The following is a 20,465-nucleotide window of genomic DNA, read 5'->3' as shown; positions in this document are numbered from 1 at the left end:
GGTCTGCTTTACCCTGGATGCTTCTGACTATGGGAACCTGTATTACAATAATAGTATATATGTGTTCTCTGCCCCGACTCCTGGCACAGAGCTCTTAAAGCTCTTGCAATTTCCTGAGCAATAGGGGTGCTAGGACAATCTTTTGTTCTAATATTTGCTCTTTGACTCTGGTTCCTGACACAGAGCTCCTAATCCCTAGGAATTTCCTGGGTGATAGGAGCACCTTTGTTCTTATGGGGTGACTCTTGTTGTGCTCCTGGATGCGAGTTGGTCACTAGAAGAACCAAGCCATGGATAGAAGCTTGGAACATTCAGCCCTACTCCCATTCTCTGGGAAGGGAAGAGGGGTTGGAAATTGAGTTAATAATCCAACATGTCTATGTGATAAAGCCTCCATTAAAAACTCTGAACTACAGAGTTTGGAGAACTCCTGGGTTGTTGAACACATGGAGATGGTATGCCTGGAGAGATCGTGGAAGCTCCACGTCGCTTCCCATATGCCTTGCCCCAGGTATGTTTCCATCTGGCTGTTTACCTGTATCCTTTATAATATCCTTTATAATGAATAAGTGAACGTTAGTAAAGGCTTTCCTGAGTTCTGTGAGCTGCTGTGGCACAGTCAAACCTAGGAGGGAGTGGGTTTTTGTTTTTTTTTTTTTAATAATTTATAGCCAGTTGGTCAGAAGTTCCAGTGATCCAGACTCATGATTGGCATTTGAAGTAGGGGCAGTTTTGTGGGACTGAGCCCTTGAGCTGTGAGATCTGATGCTAACTCTGGGTAGATAATGTCAGAAGAGAATTGAATTATAGGACAGCCAGTTGATGTCCACCAGAGAAATGGTCAGCGTGGGAAAAATCCCCACACATTTTGTTGAGTGTGAGACATGCTGAATGTGAGATTAGGAAAAACACACATTGAAACTTGCACATGTTGAGTTTAAGATAGGACCATCAACTTTTTTTTTTTCCTATCTTATACAGACTCTTAGCTTCCCTGTGGAAGTGGCACTTGAACTTGCATAAAGAAATAGCATGACTTCCTTCATAAATAATCCAAAATTGGAGGATAGTGAGGCTTAGGTTTGATTGATATAATCACTCTGCAGCATTTCCATGCACTTACTAGCATATTTGACCCTCACAAGAGCTCCGAGAGATAGAGTTGAGTACATTGACTGAGAAGCAGGTCAGGGGCAGTGCCATATTGGAGGCACAAAAGGAAAAATAGTTGTTCATGCAGGAGAATGAAGAGGACACCTGGAGAAGCCAGAGCAGAACCAGGAGACAGTGTTCTAAGAAGTGGTTTGCTGGGTCAAATGCTGCAGATGTCAGTAAGGTAGGAAACAGAATTACTGGGCTTGGGAACATGAAGGGCATTGATGACTTTCGTGAGAATGGTATCTTCAGTGAATGGGAAATTGGGGGAGAAAGCCAGTTGAGAGTGGTGTTGATAGCCACAGGAGGTAGACAAATTCCAAGGCAGAGAGGGGTGGGTCCTCAGTGAAACCCGACCCTCAAGCCAAAGAGCCTGAAGCCTGAGAACTGGTCTGCCAGTTCCAGGTAAAGTCCATGACCTGGAGTGATAACTTCCTTGATATCTTTTAGCCAATTAAGTGGTGCTTCTTCCAGGCCTGCCCTGGACCAATGAGCATGCACTCACCCATTCTGAGCCCATAAAAACCCTGAACTCAGCCACATGGGACTACCCACCTCTGGGTAGGGGCTACCTGCTTTTGGCCCCTTCTCCACTAAGAGCTGTTTTATTGCTCAATAAAACTCTTCTCTGCCTTGCTCACTCTCTGGTTGTCCATGTAACTTCATTCTTCCTGGACACAGGACAAAAACCCAGGACCCATGGAATGGCGGCTGCAAAAGGAGCTGTAACATTGTAGCCCTCCTGCCCTTTACTGGCACTGGGCAGCTGCTCCACATGGCAGGGCAGGGCAGGGCCAGGCCAGCCCAGGAGCTGTGGGCTGGAGCAGGGCAGCAGTATCAAACAAGCTGTAAAATAATCAAGCTGAAACACGTTTCTGGCCAGACTGCCGAGTTTTGGGTGCCGACATGCTCTCATTCGCTGGATTATGAGAGAAGAGCTGTGACCCTTCTGGGAGCCCAGATCTTGGTACTCCCTGAGCCAGAGCTGTGACATGCTGTAATACCCACTTGGGGCTCTGCAGTTGCTGGCATCTCTAAGTGTTCAGGCACCATGCGTTCCCCTCATCCAGATGCCAGTGCTCAAGGTGGAAGCCACTTAAGGCATGCCTGGTCCAGCCATAGCCTTGCACGGAGCTTGTGCCTGTGCTGGCCCCTGGAGCTGCCTGCCCCACCACAGCAGCCAGCACAGGTGGACCATGGCCAGACCCCACTCTCGCTCACTTACTCACACACCCCTTGCTGCTCCATGCCTAACTTGCCCATGGTGGGTGTGAGATTCAGGCCGGTAGCATGAGCTGAGCACAGCCTGCTGGGTCAAGTGGGAGGAGCCAGCCCAGCAGTCAGGAGCAAAACTCTAGCAGAGGTGCTGCTGGCTGTGGAGGTCTCTGGCTGGTGAAGTGGCACCCAGAGGATCCCATGTCATTTAAGCTAAGGAAAACAGTGTTTTAATTGTAATCACCCTGTTTTTTTTTTTTTGTTTGTTTGTTTGTTTGTTTTTACCGCATGCTCCTCCTTCTGCAAGGAGTCCTGAACCAGCCATCTGAAGTTCTGGTTCTGGACCTGGCTATACCTCTAGCTGGGTTGATGACCTTGGGCAAATTTCCATCTCTACCTGTCTTAGTCTGTTTTACATTGCTATAACAGAATACCAGAGACTGGGTAATTCATAAAGAAAAGAAATTTATTTCTCACAGTTCTGGAGGCTGGGAAGTCCAAGAGCATGGTGCCAGTATCTGCTGAGGGCCTTGATGCATCATAACATGGGCGAAGGACAAATGAGCACATGAGGCGGAGAGAGGATGGGGCCAAAATTTATCCTTCTATCAGGAGCCCACAACTGTGATAACTAACCCACTCCCAAAATAATGGCATTACTCCATTCATGAGGGCAGAGACCTTATGATCTAATCATCTTTTAAAGACTCCACCTTTAAATAGCATTACAATGGCAATTAAATTGCAACATGAGTTTTGGAGGGCAGATTTAAACCACTGCAGTACCACAGTGCTATGGTTAAATAGCTGGGTGGGCCACAGATCTCTGAGATCTCTTCTGGGTTTTATGTTCCATTGTTATGGAGTGGATAGGGAGGGTATGGAGCCCTGTGGATGGAGGGCTTGTGGGGTGGTGCAGAGAATGCATAGCATTTTATGCAATGAGCTGTCACCCTAGGTTGGCGATTGGTCCCCCTGGGACAAGGGCCTAGAACACAGGATTAATATAGTAGTCTATATAAGATAGGAAAGAATCTGTTCCAACAAGCCCCATGGTGACTTCAGGAGGGCAGGGTCAGGTGCCCCCATCTGGAGAGGCACCAGATGTGTTAGAAAGTGCTTTCTCTGGGATGACCTACACTGTAGGAAGTGAGCTATGTTAGCAATATCTGAGTTAACTCATAGGTCAGAAATGTCAGGAAGGAGGCTCTGAGAACAGAATGGAGGGTCAGGGTTGAGGGGTAGAGTTCCGTAGTATGAGAAGGAGGTGTGGAGTTAGATGGGGCAGCAAGAGGCAGCAATAAGAAAGGAGGTGGTGGCGGCGCGGTGGCTAAAGCCTGTAATCCCAGCACTTTGGGAGGCCGAGACGAGCGGATCACGAGGTCAGGAGATCGAGGCCATCCTGGCTAACACGGTGAAACCCTGTCTCTACTAAAAAATACAAAAAACTAGCTGGGCGAGGTGGCGGGTGCCTGTAGTCCCAGCTACTCGGGAGGCTGAGGCAGGAGAATGGCGTAAACCCGGGAGGCGTAGCTTGCAGTGAGCTGAGATCCGGCCACTGTACCCCAGCCTGGGCGACAGAGTGAGACTCCGTCTCAAAAAAAAAAAAAAAAAAAAAGGAAGGAGGTGGTGAGAGGGGCAGGCTTGCTCTGTTTACCCAGCCTTCAGAGAACGGTGTAAACAGGTGGATCCCTTTTGGGGAGCTCAATGTCCTGATCTCCTGGCTTACAAAACAGATATGTAAAGGACTGATCTAGAAGCAGAATATTACATGCCTCATATTCCACTTGAGAAATCAATTTTCCAGGAGGTCTGTGATTCCTAAGGCGCATTTAGTTCTAGTAAATGAAAACCCTCCTGTTCCTGGCTAGCTGATGGGCATCAGAAGGATCCCTGATCAGAGAAGATGAGAAGATGCACGTGTACAGGCAACAGACCTCTAACTGCATGCCATTTAGAAGAAACTTCTTAGATAACCCCAAGAACAAAGTTATTTACAAGAGCAAAATCACATTTTGTATTTAGTAATCAAAACAAACAACAAACAAACAAATTCTTGCACTGCTTCTGTAGCTAAGGAAAGCTTGACATCACCTGGACTTTAGAGATGATTACCATAACCCCTCAGAATGCAACTTCTTGGATGCCCATCGGTTATCATACATAACAATATTTAAATTTTGCCTGGTTCAGGAAGCAACGTCTAAGTGGGATTTTCAGTGTAATGAGGGACCATGTTGTTTGGGAGACCTTTGGAGAGAGTGAGTCATCTGCTGAAAGGATTAGTCCTTTTAGATGCTGTTACCACTGTAAATGCAGAAGTGGTAACAATAATGACACAGCCATTTCTCTTTGGAATTATTCCTTTTACGGATAATGATGTACTGGCCTTATGTCTCTGGAAGATTCCTTCTACATTCTTGCACATTTGTGAATTTGGTTGCATCATTGGTAACAGAATCTAAAAGGACGGATCATTCTCTCCAAAGGCCTCCCAAACCATGTGGTCCCTTATTACACTGAAAAGCCTCACTGTCCTTTAGTGCCCCATTCAGATGTTGCTCCCCCGACCAGACCTGTCCTCTGCTCTCCTCATTCCTTCCTTTCTGCATCACAGCCAGAATAAATCATACTTCACTCTGTGCTCCGTCTGCCTCTCCCCCATGTTGCCCTTTGTGAGTGAAAATTGCTCCCATGATGTCCTTGTGTCCTCTCTCCTGAGGTCAGAAGTGCCTTGAGGTCCAAGACTGTGTCATGTCAATGTCCAGCCCCCTCCTGCCATGAAGAGAGCCTTGAACACATTGAATGCTTAGTATCTATTTATTAAATGAATGCACAATTGAAAGAGTGAAGATTGAATGTCCAGATATTTGTTCCTCTAACCCGCAAGCTCACATGCAGCAGAGCACACGAATGTGTGTGTGCCAAGGCCCCAGGCTGGATGCCCGCATACGTGCAGGTGCATGCACCCTAGGGAGGCCCTCTTTGTTAACATCCATTTAAAATCTCTGTCTTCTTCTTGATAGAGAAACAGCATGATTTACTAGACTGAATTCAAGAATGAAGGTGAGAGTACAAACAGTGGGAGAGACATTTCCTCAGCTGTCGGAACAGGAACGACCTGGGTTATGGAAGCCCAGAAAGGGAGGAGGACTTCTTTTGGTCCCAGTGAAAGATGCTTCCAGAATCTATAGCTTTACTTATTTGCTTGGATCTCACTGGAATAACTTGGTGGTGAGGTCACTGGTTCTGGGATGCCCACTGGATTTGCTGCATAGACGTTTGGATACATGACACTCACCTGGAAAACACAGGCACACAGGGGGCATGTTAAGAAGGACGGGCATGTGCCAAAGGCCTCGGGCACCGAGGAACTACTCCTGCTCCTGAGCAGGCAGTGGAAAGCACAAAGCGCTCCCTTGTCTCCACCTTTTTGGAGGCGTCGTTCCACCCACTGAGGAGCCCTGGGACTCACATTGCTTGATTGACAGCAGACCAACTGGCAGCCAAAGTGGGACGATGCGCACGCAATGCCAAACTCCAGGAGGCAGAAGACCAGCAGCACGCCAGAAATCGCCAATCCAGGGTTCTGGAGGCAGAGAAGATGGGGAGGACAGGAGCACTGGACTGGGAGTCCGAACTGACCTCTCACTGGGGCCCTGCCATGGACTCTATGGCTTTGAGGAAGTCCCCTATCTTCTCTCAGCCTGGGGGAAAATTTCCCACCGGGTTTTTGTAAGGATCAAGTGTGGTGGTAAAAGAATTGTTATTGCAACCTTTACTTGGTAGTATTCCTCTGAGAAAAGGGATGACCATGTTTAGGGAAGCCCCTTGAGAGGTTGCTTTGGGTATGGAGACCTGAGGGTGTGCTCCGGAGTCAGACAGGGGAGCAGTGACACTGCTCTGGGGAGGCCATGGATAGGAATTGGAGGGTATGGACAAGCCACAGAGAGAATAGGGAGATGGTTAGAGGAAAAAGGAGCTGAGCACCATAGTGGGAAGGGGGAGGCCACAGGAAAATGAATTTTTCCTGTGAAAAATGAAGACTTCTCAAAGCAAGGATGTCTAATCTTCAGTAATCGGTGGTTTGCTGGGCTCTGATGTAAACCTCCACCATCCCTCTGAACCTTTGGGAAAGAGTCAGCCTCTGAAAAGACTTTCTTGACTGTGACAGTGGTGTTTTGTGGAGGGAAGGAATTGGGGCTGTTTCTCTGGCTTGGGAAGAAGAGTCAGTGAAAGGATCCCCAAACTGAAGTAATTTAACCGTAGTAGGAGGTAACCAGGAGAAAAAAAACCTCACTTGCTGTTACCCAAGAATACCCAGGACAATGGGGCCTTCCAGAGTATCTGGGAGAGAGTTTCAATCTAAAAGGTCCGGGAATGACTCCCATTGCCATTTGGGTTTCAATTATGTGTCATGAGAACATTTCATAGCGAAGGTGGATGGCATGCAGTAGGTACCAAAGAAATGCCTCTCAATTATGATTTTTTAATTTTTTTGAGACAGAGTGTCACTCTACCACTCAGGTTGGAGAGCAGTGGCATGTGCTCAGCATTGTGAGCTCCGCCTCCTGGGTTCAAGTGATTCTCGTGCCTCAGCCTTCCAAGTAGCTGGGATTACAGGCACACGCTACCATGCCTGGCTAATTTTTGTATATTTTGTATAGATGGGGTTTCGCCCTGTTGCCCAGGCTGGTCTTGAACTCCTGAGCTCAAGTGATCCACCTGCCTCGGTCCTCGGTCTCCCAAAGTGCTGGGATTACAGGTGTGAGCCACCACGCCCAGCCTCAATTATCTCAATTATGATTTTTAAAAACAGTATTGGTGACAGCCAGATGCTTGGAGAATTCTCTCTTTTGGAGAGGCCTCTCCTCAGCCCCTTTTCTTCTCCTTCCTCTCCATTTAGCAAGTGGTTTGGTAGAAGCTGCTAAGAAATGCATCCTGGCAGGCACAAGCTAGTAGGAAAACAGATGCAGATGATAATTATAATTCACATCAGATGGGGTAAGAGCTACAGAACAGCAAAAAGATATCTCAGGGCACTGAGGAGTGAGAGGTTCATTCTCATGAAGGGATTTAGAGAGGGTGAGGGTACAGGCAGTTGTCCCAGGAAACAGGGAGGGCAGGATAATGAAGTCCAAGTCAACGGATCACAGAGACTTAGAGTAGAATGGCCCGGGCAAAATATGCTGGTCCTCTTCAATTTTTTTTAAATAAAATTTTTTTTTACACATAAAATCTTTCATGGAAAAGGGGTCCCTCAAGCAGCTGAGATATTTGTTATTTGATGAAAAATAATTCCTGCTGTTGAAACCCTGGAGCCTCTCCATTTCTTGGGTCATTATTTGTAAAGCTCGGATGCAGCCCGACCCTCCACATTCAGATGGGATGACTGAGGCTTGAAGTTGGAATGGGTGGTGGGCATGGGGCGAGTTCTCATTCCAAGATCAATCATTGGCAGAACAAAGATTAAAAGCCAAGTTTTCTGAATCAAAAATTGCTGCTCCCTCTAATCCAGGGCAACTAGCTATGCTGCTTGGGGTTAGTCTTTCCTAAACTCTTCTCCCATCTTCCTTTCCCTTAGTTCCTCCACCAGCATTTGCTTCTTAATTTCTTGTATTGAGCAGTCTGTGCCTCCCTGATTGGTTCTTTCCCAGCAGGAAAATTCCCACATACTTGGTGTGGCTGCCTCTCCCAGTGGACGGGAGTGGCTGGGGTTCAGGGTGAGTGAGAGAGTCGAAGGGAGGTGAACTGTAGGGCACAATGAGATAGAGTCAGACCTCCCAGGGAGGGCAAATACCTGGCTAAGGAATTTGGACTTTAATCCTACAGTATCTGGGAGTCATAGAATGTTTCTGGGAGGGCAGAAACTCAAGGTACTTTTGATAAATGACATGGACTTTGTCCATAGGGTCTCTAGGGAGGGGCCTTGCCTAAGAATCTTGGAAAGATAAGTCTTTACGTCTCCTGCAGATAAAAGGATCCGATCGAACATAAACAACAGTTAATGACTGTTGATGTTTGCTGAGTACGCATCACAGCTGGCACATTCATTTATTCCTTGACAAATGCTTACGGAGTGTCAACCGTGTGCCAGGCACAGTTCTAGGTATTTGAGGTATGACAGTGAGTGAAACAGAAAACATCCCTGTCCTTAAGAAGCTCATTCTAGGGACAGGCAGTAAGCATGAAATGTAATAAATAAGTCCTTTGCAGAGGGTGTTAGATGCATAGACTACAGGAAAGATCGATAAGGGGAAGGGAAGCGGGTTACTGTGAGAGTGTGGGTGTTGGGTTCTTCAGGTGGGCCTCATTGGGAAGGTGGTTGCAGAGTAGTGATCTGAAGGAGGTGAGGAAGGGACGGAGGAAGCTGTGGGAACATCTGAGGGAAGAGTACCCCAGTCGGAGGGAACATTCCAGGCCTGAAGGTGGAAACATGCCTGGAGTGTTGGAGAAAACGTCAAGGAGGTTCCCGTGGTTCAGCAGCAGAACCAGAGGATGGCAGCAGAGCCTGGGTCTGGGGGCACCAGAGGGCCAGCATCTTAGGCTGCTGGAAGGACATTGACTTTTTTTCTGAGTAAGATGCCAGCAGAGAAGTGATGTGATCTTATGTTTCCAAAGGACCCCTCTGGTGGCCAGGCTATCAACAGCGGCAGTGAGGCCAGAGTGGGAGAAGGGGAGCAGTCAGGAGGCTGTTTCCATGACTAGATGAGAGATGCAGTGGCTCAGGCCAGTGTGGGAGTAGAGGGGCTGGGGGAAAATGGTGGGATTCTGAATGCATTTTGAAAGTAGAACCAACAGAATTGCCTGAGGGATTGGCTGTGAGGTGTAAGAGAAAGAGAGGGTCAATGACGACTTCAAGGTTTCATCCCGAGCAACTGCAAGGATGGAGTTACCATCAACTGGAATCAGGAAAACTGCATAGAGAAGGTTTAGGAAGTGAAATCTAGAGATCAGACTTGGACGCATGAACTTTGAGCTGTTGCGTTGACTATTGGACATGCTAGAGTGGTGTGTAGGGGAGAAGATTTGGCTGGAGCCATGTATTCTGGAACAATTATCATAGACAACGTGTTTCAAATTGCCAGACTAAATGAGATAGACAAATGAATAGAGAGAGAAAACCAGAGAACCAATTATTGAGCCTAAGAGATTGGGAAAAAGAGAACTAGCAGAGGAGACAGAGAAGAGGGCAACCAGTGAGGGTGGAGGCTGGAAGTCAAGCGAAGTCCCTCGGAGAAGAAGGATCAGTCACCCCATTGGGATTTGGAGAAGAGCAGGTGTTTGGGGGAAGCGAGGCTGGAAGTCTAATTGGAGCAGGTTCAGAGAGAATATGAGAGAAGAGGATTGGAGTCACTAAGTGTAGACAATTCTTTTAAGAATTTGTCTGCCAAGAGGGTCAGAGAGATATGGTGGTAGCAGGTAAAGGAAGTAAAACGAAGAGGAGGTTGGTTGGTTTGTTTTTTAAGAAACAAAAGCATGCTTAATGCTGACGCAAAAGCCCTAGTAAAGGGGGAAAGACTGATGATGTAGAGGAGAGACGGGGTGAGGGAGAGGGGAGGAGAACTTCAGCAGGTAGGAGACGATGGACTCAGTTGTGCAGACGGAGGATTGAATTTACATGGGACACAGGTAGCTCATCTGTAGCTGCCCTGTTCAATTCAGCAGCCACAATTCCCATCTGGCTTTTAAACACTTGAGATGCAGCTGGTCCCAAATCGAGATGTGCTGTAAGTGCAAAATATACACTGGATTTCAAAGATTTAGTTCCCCAAATGCAAAATAGCGAACCAAGTTTTTATACTTATTACATGTTGAAATGACAATATTTTGGATATACGGGGTTAAACAAAACAGATTATTAAAATCAGTTTCACCCATTGCTTTCACTCTTTCTTTTAAATGTGGCAACTAGAAAATTAAAATAACATATGTGGCTTGCACATTTCTATTGGACAGTGCTAGTGTGTAGTAGAGGTTGGCAAATTATGATCCATGGGTCAAATCCTGCCTGCTGCCTGTTTTGTAAATAAAGTTTTCTCAGGACACAGCCATGTTCATTTGCTTAGTGTTTTCTGTGGCTGCTTTAAGGCAGCTATAGCTGCATGACAGAGACTGTAGGCCTGCAGAACCTTAAATGCTTACTATTGGCTCTTTAGAGAATAAGTTTGCTAACCTCTTGCTTATAGTAATGGGCAAGAAGGCAGAGAATGTGAGGAGAGGTGCTGGTTGGTGGGTACATATGCATTCTTTGTAAAATTGCATTTCATTCTCTCAACACTGCCACAAGGTAGGTATTGTTTTACAAAGGCAGAAACTCAAACTGAGAAAGGTCATGTGCTTAAAGCTATGGGTCAAGGACGTTAAACTTTGTTCCTATTCTGAAAGCACCTCCTTTTCCTACCATGTTCAATGAGGAAACTTGGTTGTCAGGTTCTTTCTGGGAGTTCTCAATGGAGCTAATTCAGAACTTAGAGGATCTTTGGTTGAGAGGGATACTCACCACGCCCCAGGCATAAGGATAATAGTTGGGGTAGTCATATGGGTGAGGAATACTTAGATCTGTGATGAAGAGTATGACTCCAACCGCGGAGCAGATTGCACTGACGATGTTCAAGCCCAAACTGCCAGACAGCTGAAGAAGACACAGAGGGTCAGGGTGGGCGAGAAAAACCGTTATAGCTGAGATGAACGGAGACCCAACAAGTGTTTCTCTTTCCCCCCAATTTCTAAAATTGTGCTAAAATATATGCAATGTAAAATTTAACATCCTAATCCTTTTTAAGTGTTACAGTTCAGTAGCATTAAATACATCAGCACTGCTCTGAAACCATTGCCACCATCCATCTCTATAACTCTTTTCATCAAAAAGTGTTTCTTAATGCAAATCCCAGGTACCCTATTTCCACTGCAAGTAAAGAGGTGTTCTGTGCAAGAAAGGTTTTGGGGTAAGTTAGCTTTGAAAATAGTTGGGTTGAGCAAAGGTAAACAGACCATTGTGGCAGGACTTCTCAGAGACTTTAATGAGGACTTTAGATCTTTCAGAGAGGGGACAATACATAGAGATTTTCCCAAGTTCATCTAACTATCTTCATTAAGCATAGCATGGGAGAAATGTTCTCAAGAATAATCTTTGGGGCTGGACGTGGTGGCTCATACCTGTAATCCCAGCACTTTGGGAGGCGGAGGCAGGTGGATCACCTGAGGTCAGGAGTTTAAGACCAGCCTGGCCAAAATGGCGAAACTCCATCTCTACCAAAATACCAAAAAATACAATAATTAGCTGGGCATGGTGGTGTGCACCTGTAATCCCAGATACTCAGGAGGCTGAGGCAGGAGAATAGTTTGAACCCAGGAGGCGAAGTCTGCAGTGAGTCGAGATTAAACCACTGCACTCCAGCCTGGGGGACAGAGCAAGACTACTCCGTCTCACAAAAAAAAAAAAAAAAAAAAAAAAAAAAAAAAAAAAAAAAAAAAAAAAAAAAAAAAAAGAAAGAAAGAAAAAAAGAAAAGAAAGAAAGAAAAAAGAATAGTTTCTGGGAAACACTTGACCTGTTTGTCCCATAGGATAAATAGAGTCTCAGCTCAAGTGTCTCGGGATGTGATAGGCTCAGATGCTCCATGATTCTGGGCCATGTGCAGAAAGATATGCTTCGATATTTTGAGCTTTCTTTTGAAGACTTTGAAATAGATCTCATCTGGTTGTAGGGACCTGGTCACCTTGAGTCCCTTTACCCTTCATAAAGCACACCCTCACCCTGCTTGTGAGACAAATGAAGGTACTTTCCTGGTCTGTTGCTAGGGGAGCACAAAGCTCTGTCTGTGTTGATTATCGGAGCTCTGTCGGCCGGATTCCTTAGGGAAGCAAGTGACTGAGCCTCCTTCGGATCCCCGAAGCCCTGCACTGTGTACTGGAGGTACTCTTGGCTCCTTGCTCTGCTAGAGGGCAGCCCTGGGCCCCTGGGAGCTCTGTGCCTCTCCATGGCAGGGTTTCTTAGGAAAGCTGTTATCTCTCTCTTTCTCCCGCTCTCCATACTCTGATGCCTTAGCTAAGGTGACTGTATTGCCCCTTCTCACTTCTGAATCCTCTTGGGACTTCCACATGTGACTCCAGGGCCAGGCTCCTGTGGCCAGTCTGTATGAGCAGGAATGTGTGTGAGCACCCTGTGTCTGGTTATAGTAGGTGCAAGGCTGCCGGAGGAATCGTATGTGACCTTATTTTCCCCCTTGTGACACCATTCTGTAAGTCTCTAGTTGGAAGCGCTGGTCTCAGAGTGTAACTTACCAGGCAGTAAGAATGTGGCTGATTTTCTGCTGTCACAGAGAGGGATCCTGAAATGATAAACTGGTGCAGAACAGAGTGGGTTTAGAAAGAGGTCAGGGGCTAGGGTGCCCTTCCCCAGGCTTCTGTGATTCTGGTCACACACAGTGGGTAACTTTGCTGGAACCATCAGCTCAACATGGGGAATAGAAAAAATGAGCTGTTCTGCACTGCGTGAAAGGGCCCTGGAGTGGGATAAATATATATTCTAGGACCCAGCAAACCTGGTTTTAAATTCTGGCTAGAAACTCTTGACCTTAGGTAAGTTATTAAGTTCTCTAAATCTTTATTTCCTCATCTGCAAAATGGAAAAATTTCTAGCTCTTCCCAAGAGCCATTGTCATGAGATAACTTATACCCTATATCCGGCATTTAGCATATCTTTGCACATAGTAGATGCTCAATAAATGTTGGATTATTTCCCTGTATTTTATTTTCCCACATGTACACCCTATTGTTTTCCAATCTTTATATCAAGATTCAGTTAGGTTTGGGGGCTCTGGAGGGAAGAAGGAAGGGGTTACCAGCGTCTTCTCTGATGCTTTTAGAGAGAAGCCTGAAATCAATCCTTGCCTGTCTGCATATCGGGACAATGACTTTCAGTTACTCAGATAAACGTTGTGTCCCTATGATGCTGAACATCAAATACAGGATGATGATGTTGACTGTGTGCATTTCATCCAACACTGGTATTCTGCAGGCACTGTGGCTGATGGAATTGCCTGCCATCATTGGCCCAATGGGCTAGCAACAGTGGTATGAGAGGGCATGAGCTATGATTTAATAGGAGCTAGCATTTGTGAGACACTATAGAAAATGCTTTTTACAAAAAGGCTTCATTGACATATAATTCATATGTCATATAATTCACCCATTTAAAGTATATGATGCAATTATTTTTAGTGTATTTATAGAGTTGTGCAACCATCACTACAGTCTAAGTTAGAACATTTGCATCACTCCCAAAAGAAGCCGTGTACTGACTAGCAACCCATCACTGCCCTCCTCCCAACACACGAAGTGCTTATTTAACCTCGCCTCATTTAACCACATGGTGGCCCATCAAGCACTATTACTCTTGCCATTTTATCAATGAGGAGACTAAGGCTTGGAGATTGTGAACAACTCACACAACATCATCCAGCAGAGTTTTCATTGGAAATAACTGTTTCCACTCTATGGCACATGCATTTGAGAATCAAATCCAGGTAGCTTGATTTCAGACTCCATGTTCCTAACCCTCAACCCATATTCCCTCCCACCCGGGCAGATGTATGTGCCGTAGAGTGGAAATAGTTATTTACAATGAAAACTTATTCCAGCAGCTTCTGCCTTCCAAGGCCAAGGCCATATTCTCCTATGAGCGGAAAAACAAATCTCAGGTTCACACCCTTCTGTTTGTAGAGATTTGATGGGGAGGAAGGGCTGGACTTTCGATGTCCCTCTCAGTCCTTCTGAGGTGCCAGAGGAGATGGACCTTTGTTTCAGAAGAGGATATTGATCTTTGGGAAATAGAAAGACAGTCCTGGGATCAAGAAAGCAGCAAAGAGCACAACTGCCCTGCAGAGCAAAAGGAGGAAAGTCATGAGGGTTGAAGGCACTCAGCAGCCTGGTGGGAGGGGGCGTGGTCAGTAAGGCATTTGAGATGCCCGGACAACTGCCTGCTGTTCACCGGCACTTGCTGGAATCCAGTGCTCAGTGGTAGGCATTGTGTGCTCAATGGTAGGCCTGGGTGACTGTGATGCTAGACCTCTCCATAGCCCCGCATTCCACGAAGGTCGGAGATACAGGAACAGGTATCTTGTGAGTGGTTGTGGGAGGGAAAAGGGGCTGAGTTCTGAGTTTGGGTGTGTGCAGAGCCTCGCTAGAGGAGCCCTGTTCATTTGCAGACCTTATGTGGCTGTGGGGGATGGAGACAGCTCTAGGCTATTTTATTTAACTCTTATGAGGTAGAGTGACTTGGACTGGCACCTAGGTTACTCTGGAGTTGTGCCATTTATGAGGAAAGTTGCATTAGTGTCACAGGTAGGTGTGTGACTCAGGAGAAAGACGGTAACAGAAGGGAGAGAAAGGAGAAAGGAAGGTGGAGAGGGAAGAAGGAGTGTGTGTGTGTATGTGTGTGTGTGGGCAGGGGGACACTGCAAAGGAACCATAAAGGTAATAAACTGACGTGGAAGGACTGTAGTTCTTAACATTTTATGGAGTCACAGATCACTCTGATAATCTGATGAAAGTTATGGACCCTTCCAGAAAAATAATGCACCTTTAACATATTAGGTATTTTGCCAAAATAGAGCACCCAAAGCACATCTGCAGATGTAGATTGAGACGCCGCTGCTGAAACACTCACACCCTTGCTGTTCTACAGCTGGGAAGCCACTCTTCACTTTTGCTGAGTGTTTTCCTCCTGGAGCTCAGGCTTGTGGTCCTATGTTCAACAATGCCAGGGGCTATTCCTAGTGTATTCTTTACATGTGGATGTTTTCTTTGTGAATTAAGAAAATACATCCCTTTTGGCCAGGTGCGGTGGCTCACACCTGTAATCCCAGCACTTTGGGAGGCTGAGGCAGGCAGATAACCTGAGGTCAGGAGTTTGAGACCAGCCTGGCTAATGTGAAATCTTGTCTCTACTAAAAATACAAAAATTAGCCAGGCATGGTGATACACACCTGTAATCCCAGCTACTAGGGAGGCTCAAGCAGGAGAATTGCTTAACCCAGGAAGGGGAGATTGCGGTGAGCCGAGAATGCACTGCTGCACTCCAGCTTAGGCAGCAGAATGAAACTCCATCTCAAAAAAAAAAAAGGAAAAAAAAAAAAGAAAAAAGAAAATACATCCCTTTTGAGGGGAAGTCACCTTGCGGGGTTGTAGTTTGATATTATGGGCTGAATTGTGTGCACACCCTCTATCTCCCACCAAATTTCATGGGTTGAAACCCTAATCTGTAGTGCTTCAGAATGTGACTGTGTTTGGAGATAGCGTTATTAAAACTGTAATTCAGGTTAAATGAGATCATCTGGGGGACCCTAATCCAATATGACTGGTGTCCTTGTAGGAAAAGGAGACTAGGACACAGGCATGGAGGGAAGGCCATGGAAAGGCTCAGGGAGAAAACCATCTGCAAACCAAGGAGAGAGACCTCAGGGGAAACTCCTCTGCTAACATCTCCATCTCAGACTTTCAACTACCAGAACTGTGAGATAACAAATTTCTGTTGTTTAAGCCACCCAACTGGTGGTACTACACTTTGTTGGGGCAGCCCTACCAAACTCATACTGTGGAACAAGGCCAGGGCTGGCTGAATTCCTATCCCCCACAATTGGGTGGCTGGGAACCTTCTGCAGGGCACAGCTGCACAACTTGGCAAGATGGCCTTGAGTGCCTTGGCACCTTCTAGGAACTCATCTGCAGGAGGACTTGCGTTACTCACCCACAAGCCTCCCCAGAAGGGAAAGCCTCCGTAGAATGAAATAGACAGGTATTCCCCTACGAGAACTGTCGCCATGATGGAGCCGAGGCCGATGTGAGCCAGGCCAATGATGATCTGGATGGCCTGTCAGGAGAGCCACAAGCTGAAGTCTTGTTTCTGAGGCTGGGTCCTGCCTCCCCTATGAGCCTACTTTTAATTTTAATAGATGTTTTATTTTCATGGTCTAAAAAGTAATATGGGAAATACAAAAATGAAATAAAAACTACGTATAATCTCCCCGCCGCCTGGAGAAAACAACTGTTTACATTTTGGTGTATTCTCCCATTATTCTTTTCAAATATATACCTTGATAGCACAACATGGCCCTGAATTTTATTAATTTAGTATTTCATCATGAATGTGTCCTCATGGTATTCTTGGAACATATGTTTATTTGGGGCTGCTCAGATCCCATTATGGATGGTCTGTGGAGTAGCTGAGACGGAGTTATTGGACAGGTAAGATTATTTCTACTTTTTTCTATTATATGTAACATTGTGATAAATATCCTTGTATGTAAATCTTTGCCTTCGTCTCTTATTTCTTTAGGATATTGTTATGTGTTGAATTATGCTCCCCTCTCCCAACCCTCCTCCAAATCCATATGTTGAAATTCTAACACTGAGTGCCTCAGAATGTGACTCTATTTGAAATAGGGTTGTTGCAGATGTAATTAGCCAGGATGAGGTCACACTGGAGTAGAGCAGGCCTCTAATCCAATATGACTGGTGTCCTTATAAAAAGTGCCATGTGGGCCAGGCGCAGTGGCTCACACCTGTAATCTCAGCACTTTGGGAAGCTGAGACAGGTGGATCACCTGAGGTCAGGAGTTCAAGACCAGCTTGGCCAACATGGTGAAAGCCTGTCTCTACAAAAACACAAAAATTAGCGAGGCATGATGGCAGGTGCCTGTAATTCCAGCTACTTGGGAGGCTGAGGCAGGAGAATCGTTTAAACCCAGGAGGCAGAGGTTGCACTGACCCAAGATCATGCCACTGCACTCCAGCCTGGGTGACAGAGTGAGACTCTGTCTCAAAAAAACAAAGAGTTTTCAACTTTATTCTGGTGTGAAAGTGACATGTATTCAGTAGAAACCATATTTGGAGTACCCATACAGCCATTCTGCTTTTCACTTTCAGTCCATATTCAATAGATTACATTAGATATTCAATAACTTATTATTAAATAGGCTTTGTGTTAGATGATTTTTGCCCAACTGTAGGCTAGCCTAAGTGTTCTGAACATGTTTAAGGTAGGTGAGGCTAAGCTATGATGATTGGTAGGTTACATGTATTAAATGTATTTTTGACTTATGATATTTTACATTTATGATGGGTACATTGGGACATAATCCCATTGTAAATGAAAGAACATCTGTGTATGTTTGTATATTACACACGTGGTAGCAAATACAAATATATTATTTCCTTAAATTCACATAAATGTCAGCAAATAATACACAGTGTCTGCCCCTTTCTTCCACTAACTCCATATCTCGGGGTGTGTCCCTATCATTACATAAAGAACTTTCTTGTGCTTTTTATAGCTCCACTACATTTTATTCTTTGGATGCACAATATACTGACTTAACCAGTATTATATTGATGGATATTACAATTTTTTTGTTATCACAAACCACGCTGCAATGAATAAGCTCATACATATCACAGTTTTTGTGGATACAGGCATATCTGGAGGATGAAGTTCCAGCAATGGAATTATTGGATATTTTGCAAATTTGACAGTTACAAATTTCCCTCCCTAAGGGTTGTATCAATTTATGTTCCCGTAGTGCTAGGGTCAGAGCTCGGGCAGTCTGCACCCGAATTCACGCTCATCATCATTTGGCTACACAGTGAAATGGGCCTTTCCTTGTCCTGCGCAGGACAGCCTTTCAGGGGTTGCTGTGAGCATTTATGTTGTTGATTGCCTAACCTGCTTTGTTTCCTGTTGGGCAACTATTTGATTCAATCTTACTGGATTCTGACTCCACCTTGTGGTCTGCTTTGGTCTTGCTGGGACCCCTTTCCCTTTCTTCTGGGCTGGGCGTGGATCCTGGCAACAGGATCAACATTCAAGCGCATTGCTTTTTTGTTGCTTTTCTTTCTCTTTCCTAAAATGCCTAAATCAGAAAATACAAGGCCTGTGCAGAGGCCTCCCCGGTGATGCTGTGCAGCTGAGCTTTCTAAGAGACCTGTGTTTGGCAAGGCGCGCTCGGCTCAGCCTCACTTCCGGGATGTAGTGTTTGTGTATTTCCCAGGCCTTTCCTTCCCCTCCGCCCGTCAGTCCAGCTGTGCAGTCCGTGGCCTGCAAAGGGAAATCTCACTTACCCCCAAGGTTTTGCCTTCTTTCAAAGTTTTCTGCACAGGCTGACTATTCACATTTGACACCAAACCAGGTGGGTTCCCAGGAACTAGATGGACTTGTGGCTGGTTGTTTGGATACAGGGGCACCTGAGACATGATTCCTGGGGTCACAGGATAACCATTGTGGGGTGCCACCACCAACACAGAATTGGCCACTGGAACTGCTGAAGTCATCGAATTCATGCTGCCAAAAAATAAATGTGACAGAATTGTCCCTCACATATGGACTTGTACTTACATTTAAAGAGGACTTTTACTTCTTCTAGCTCATTGGAGCATCTTAACCTTCTACAAGTTTATGAATCCCACGTTACAAATAATAGACATCAGTTATAGGGCACTTAAGAGGTGCTTTACAAATACATTTCCTTTCATCCTCTCAGCCGCCTGGTTTTACAGATGAGAGAACTAAGACCCAAAGAGGGTAAAGGCTACCGGAGGGCAAGGGGTCCGTCTTTTCCATCTTTGTGTCTCTCGTAGTGTTTATTTTATTTTTTATTTTTTATTTTTTTTTGAGACAGAATCTCGCTCTGTCACCCAGGCTGGAGTGCAGTGGCACGATCTTGGCTCACTGCAACCTCCGCCTCCCAGGTTCAAGCAATTCTCCTGCCTCAGCCTCCTGAGTAGCTGGGATTACAGGCGCCCGCCACCACACCCGGCTAAGTTTTGTATTTTTAGTACAGATGGGGTTTCACCCTGTTGGCTAAGCTGGTCTCGAACTCCTGACCTCAGGTGATCTGCTCACTTTGGCCTCCCAAAGTGCTGGGATTACAGACGTGCACCACGGTGCCTGGTCTCTCCTAGTGTTTAGAGTGCTGCTTTGCATATGTTAGTACTGGCTGAAAGCAAAATTTTGGAACTAGAAAATCTCTTAGACAACATTGAGTTCAATTATCTCATTTTCTGGAAAAGGAAACGGGGTGAGTGGACAAGAATCCTCCAAGGTCCCAGTTATGTCAATATTAGTTAAATGGAGATTATCCTCCTCAAGGGAAGCCCCATTGCCAAGGCAGTGTATGTTCATTGGGTGGCTTCTACTGCTCAATTTTTCTAGGCTACTTAGAAATTCTGATGTGGTTTAAAAAATTATTTTTCTCTTTGTTTCTCCCGTCCCCCTCCATTTCCCGTCTTTGTCTTTCTTTTTCTTGGAGCAGACCCAATAAAGCTAGCACAATACACTCTGCCTATCCTTCACCCACACTGATTTGCCGTAAGTCTCATTTGGTAGAAAAACCTTATCACCAATTCCCAGTTACCAACCACTAGATTAAGCAGACTCACCTTGGTCTGCCAGCAGCCGCGTATCTCTTGATCCTATTCCCTTTTCTTTGCTGTTGGGACCTTGCTTTTTCCCTGAGAGAACGAATGTACTGGGGCCAGTTGGGTGGTAGGGTTAGAAGGAACCAAAGTCCTCTATTTCCTGGATGCAGGCCAGGTTACGTGCTGCTTAGAGCTGTTTCCTTCATATTTATTTCCTGTTTTGGTTAATGCGCCAGTGAAATATGGTTGGCTGGTTGCTCTGGGAGACACAGAATGAACTGGGCACCCAGGATGTGCTGTATTTAGCTGCAACATGAGATAGGATGACATAACAATTCTCGCCCAGTAAAGAGGCCCTCAACCCTATCCCTCCACAGCCTAGTTTTCTCATGCCTGGTTCCTTTTGGCTAATCGGACTCCCTTGGAGTCACAGGCTCCCTTGAAGCCTGGTTCTCTACAAATCGGGCTCCCTTGAAGCCTGGTATGCAGTTGCCATGGCAGCCTGGATTTCAGGCCCATGAAAGATCTGCTCAGCAGGTAATCTGGTCTCATCCTGGCCTTCAGGTTCTCAACTCTTCCTCCATTCAAAATTCCAACCTTTTTTTCTGCTCCTGGTCCGGCTGCTACTGCTGTTGCCAACACTAACATTGCCGCTCATAAGCAACAAGTTACATACATT

General features: G+C 45.7%; 1 protein-coding gene across 1 annotated transcript; it reads right to left on the bottom strand.

The window, feature by feature from the left end:
* Positions 1–5,171: 5,171 nt before the first annotated feature.
* MS4A8 (membrane spanning 4-domains A8) lies at positions 5,172–20,007 on the bottom strand. Its single transcript, XM_010384969.1, has 7 exons — positions 19,808–20,007; positions 18,491–18,710; positions 16,122–16,244; positions 12,656–12,715; positions 10,874–11,005; positions 5,846–5,959; positions 5,172–5,671 (listed from the first exon to the last, which is right to left on the bottom strand). Exons 2-7 carry the CDS (start codon positions 18,707–18,709, stop codon positions 5,567–5,569), a joined length of 753 nt encoding a protein of 250 aa, XP_010383271.1. The 5' UTR covers position 18,710; positions 19,808–20,007; the 3' UTR covers positions 5,172–5,566.
* Between the last annotated feature and the right edge of the window lie 458 nt (positions 20,008–20,465).

Source organism: Rhinopithecus roxellana, chromosome 15 (assembly GCF_007565055.1).
Source record: "Rhinopithecus roxellana isolate Shanxi Qingling chromosome 15, ASM756505v1, whole genome shotgun sequence".
In the NCBI taxonomy this organism is placed as follows: Eukaryota; Metazoa; Chordata; class Mammalia; order Primates; family Cercopithecidae; genus Rhinopithecus; species Rhinopithecus roxellana.
This window is presented reverse-complemented; position numbering and strand designations above follow the sequence as displayed.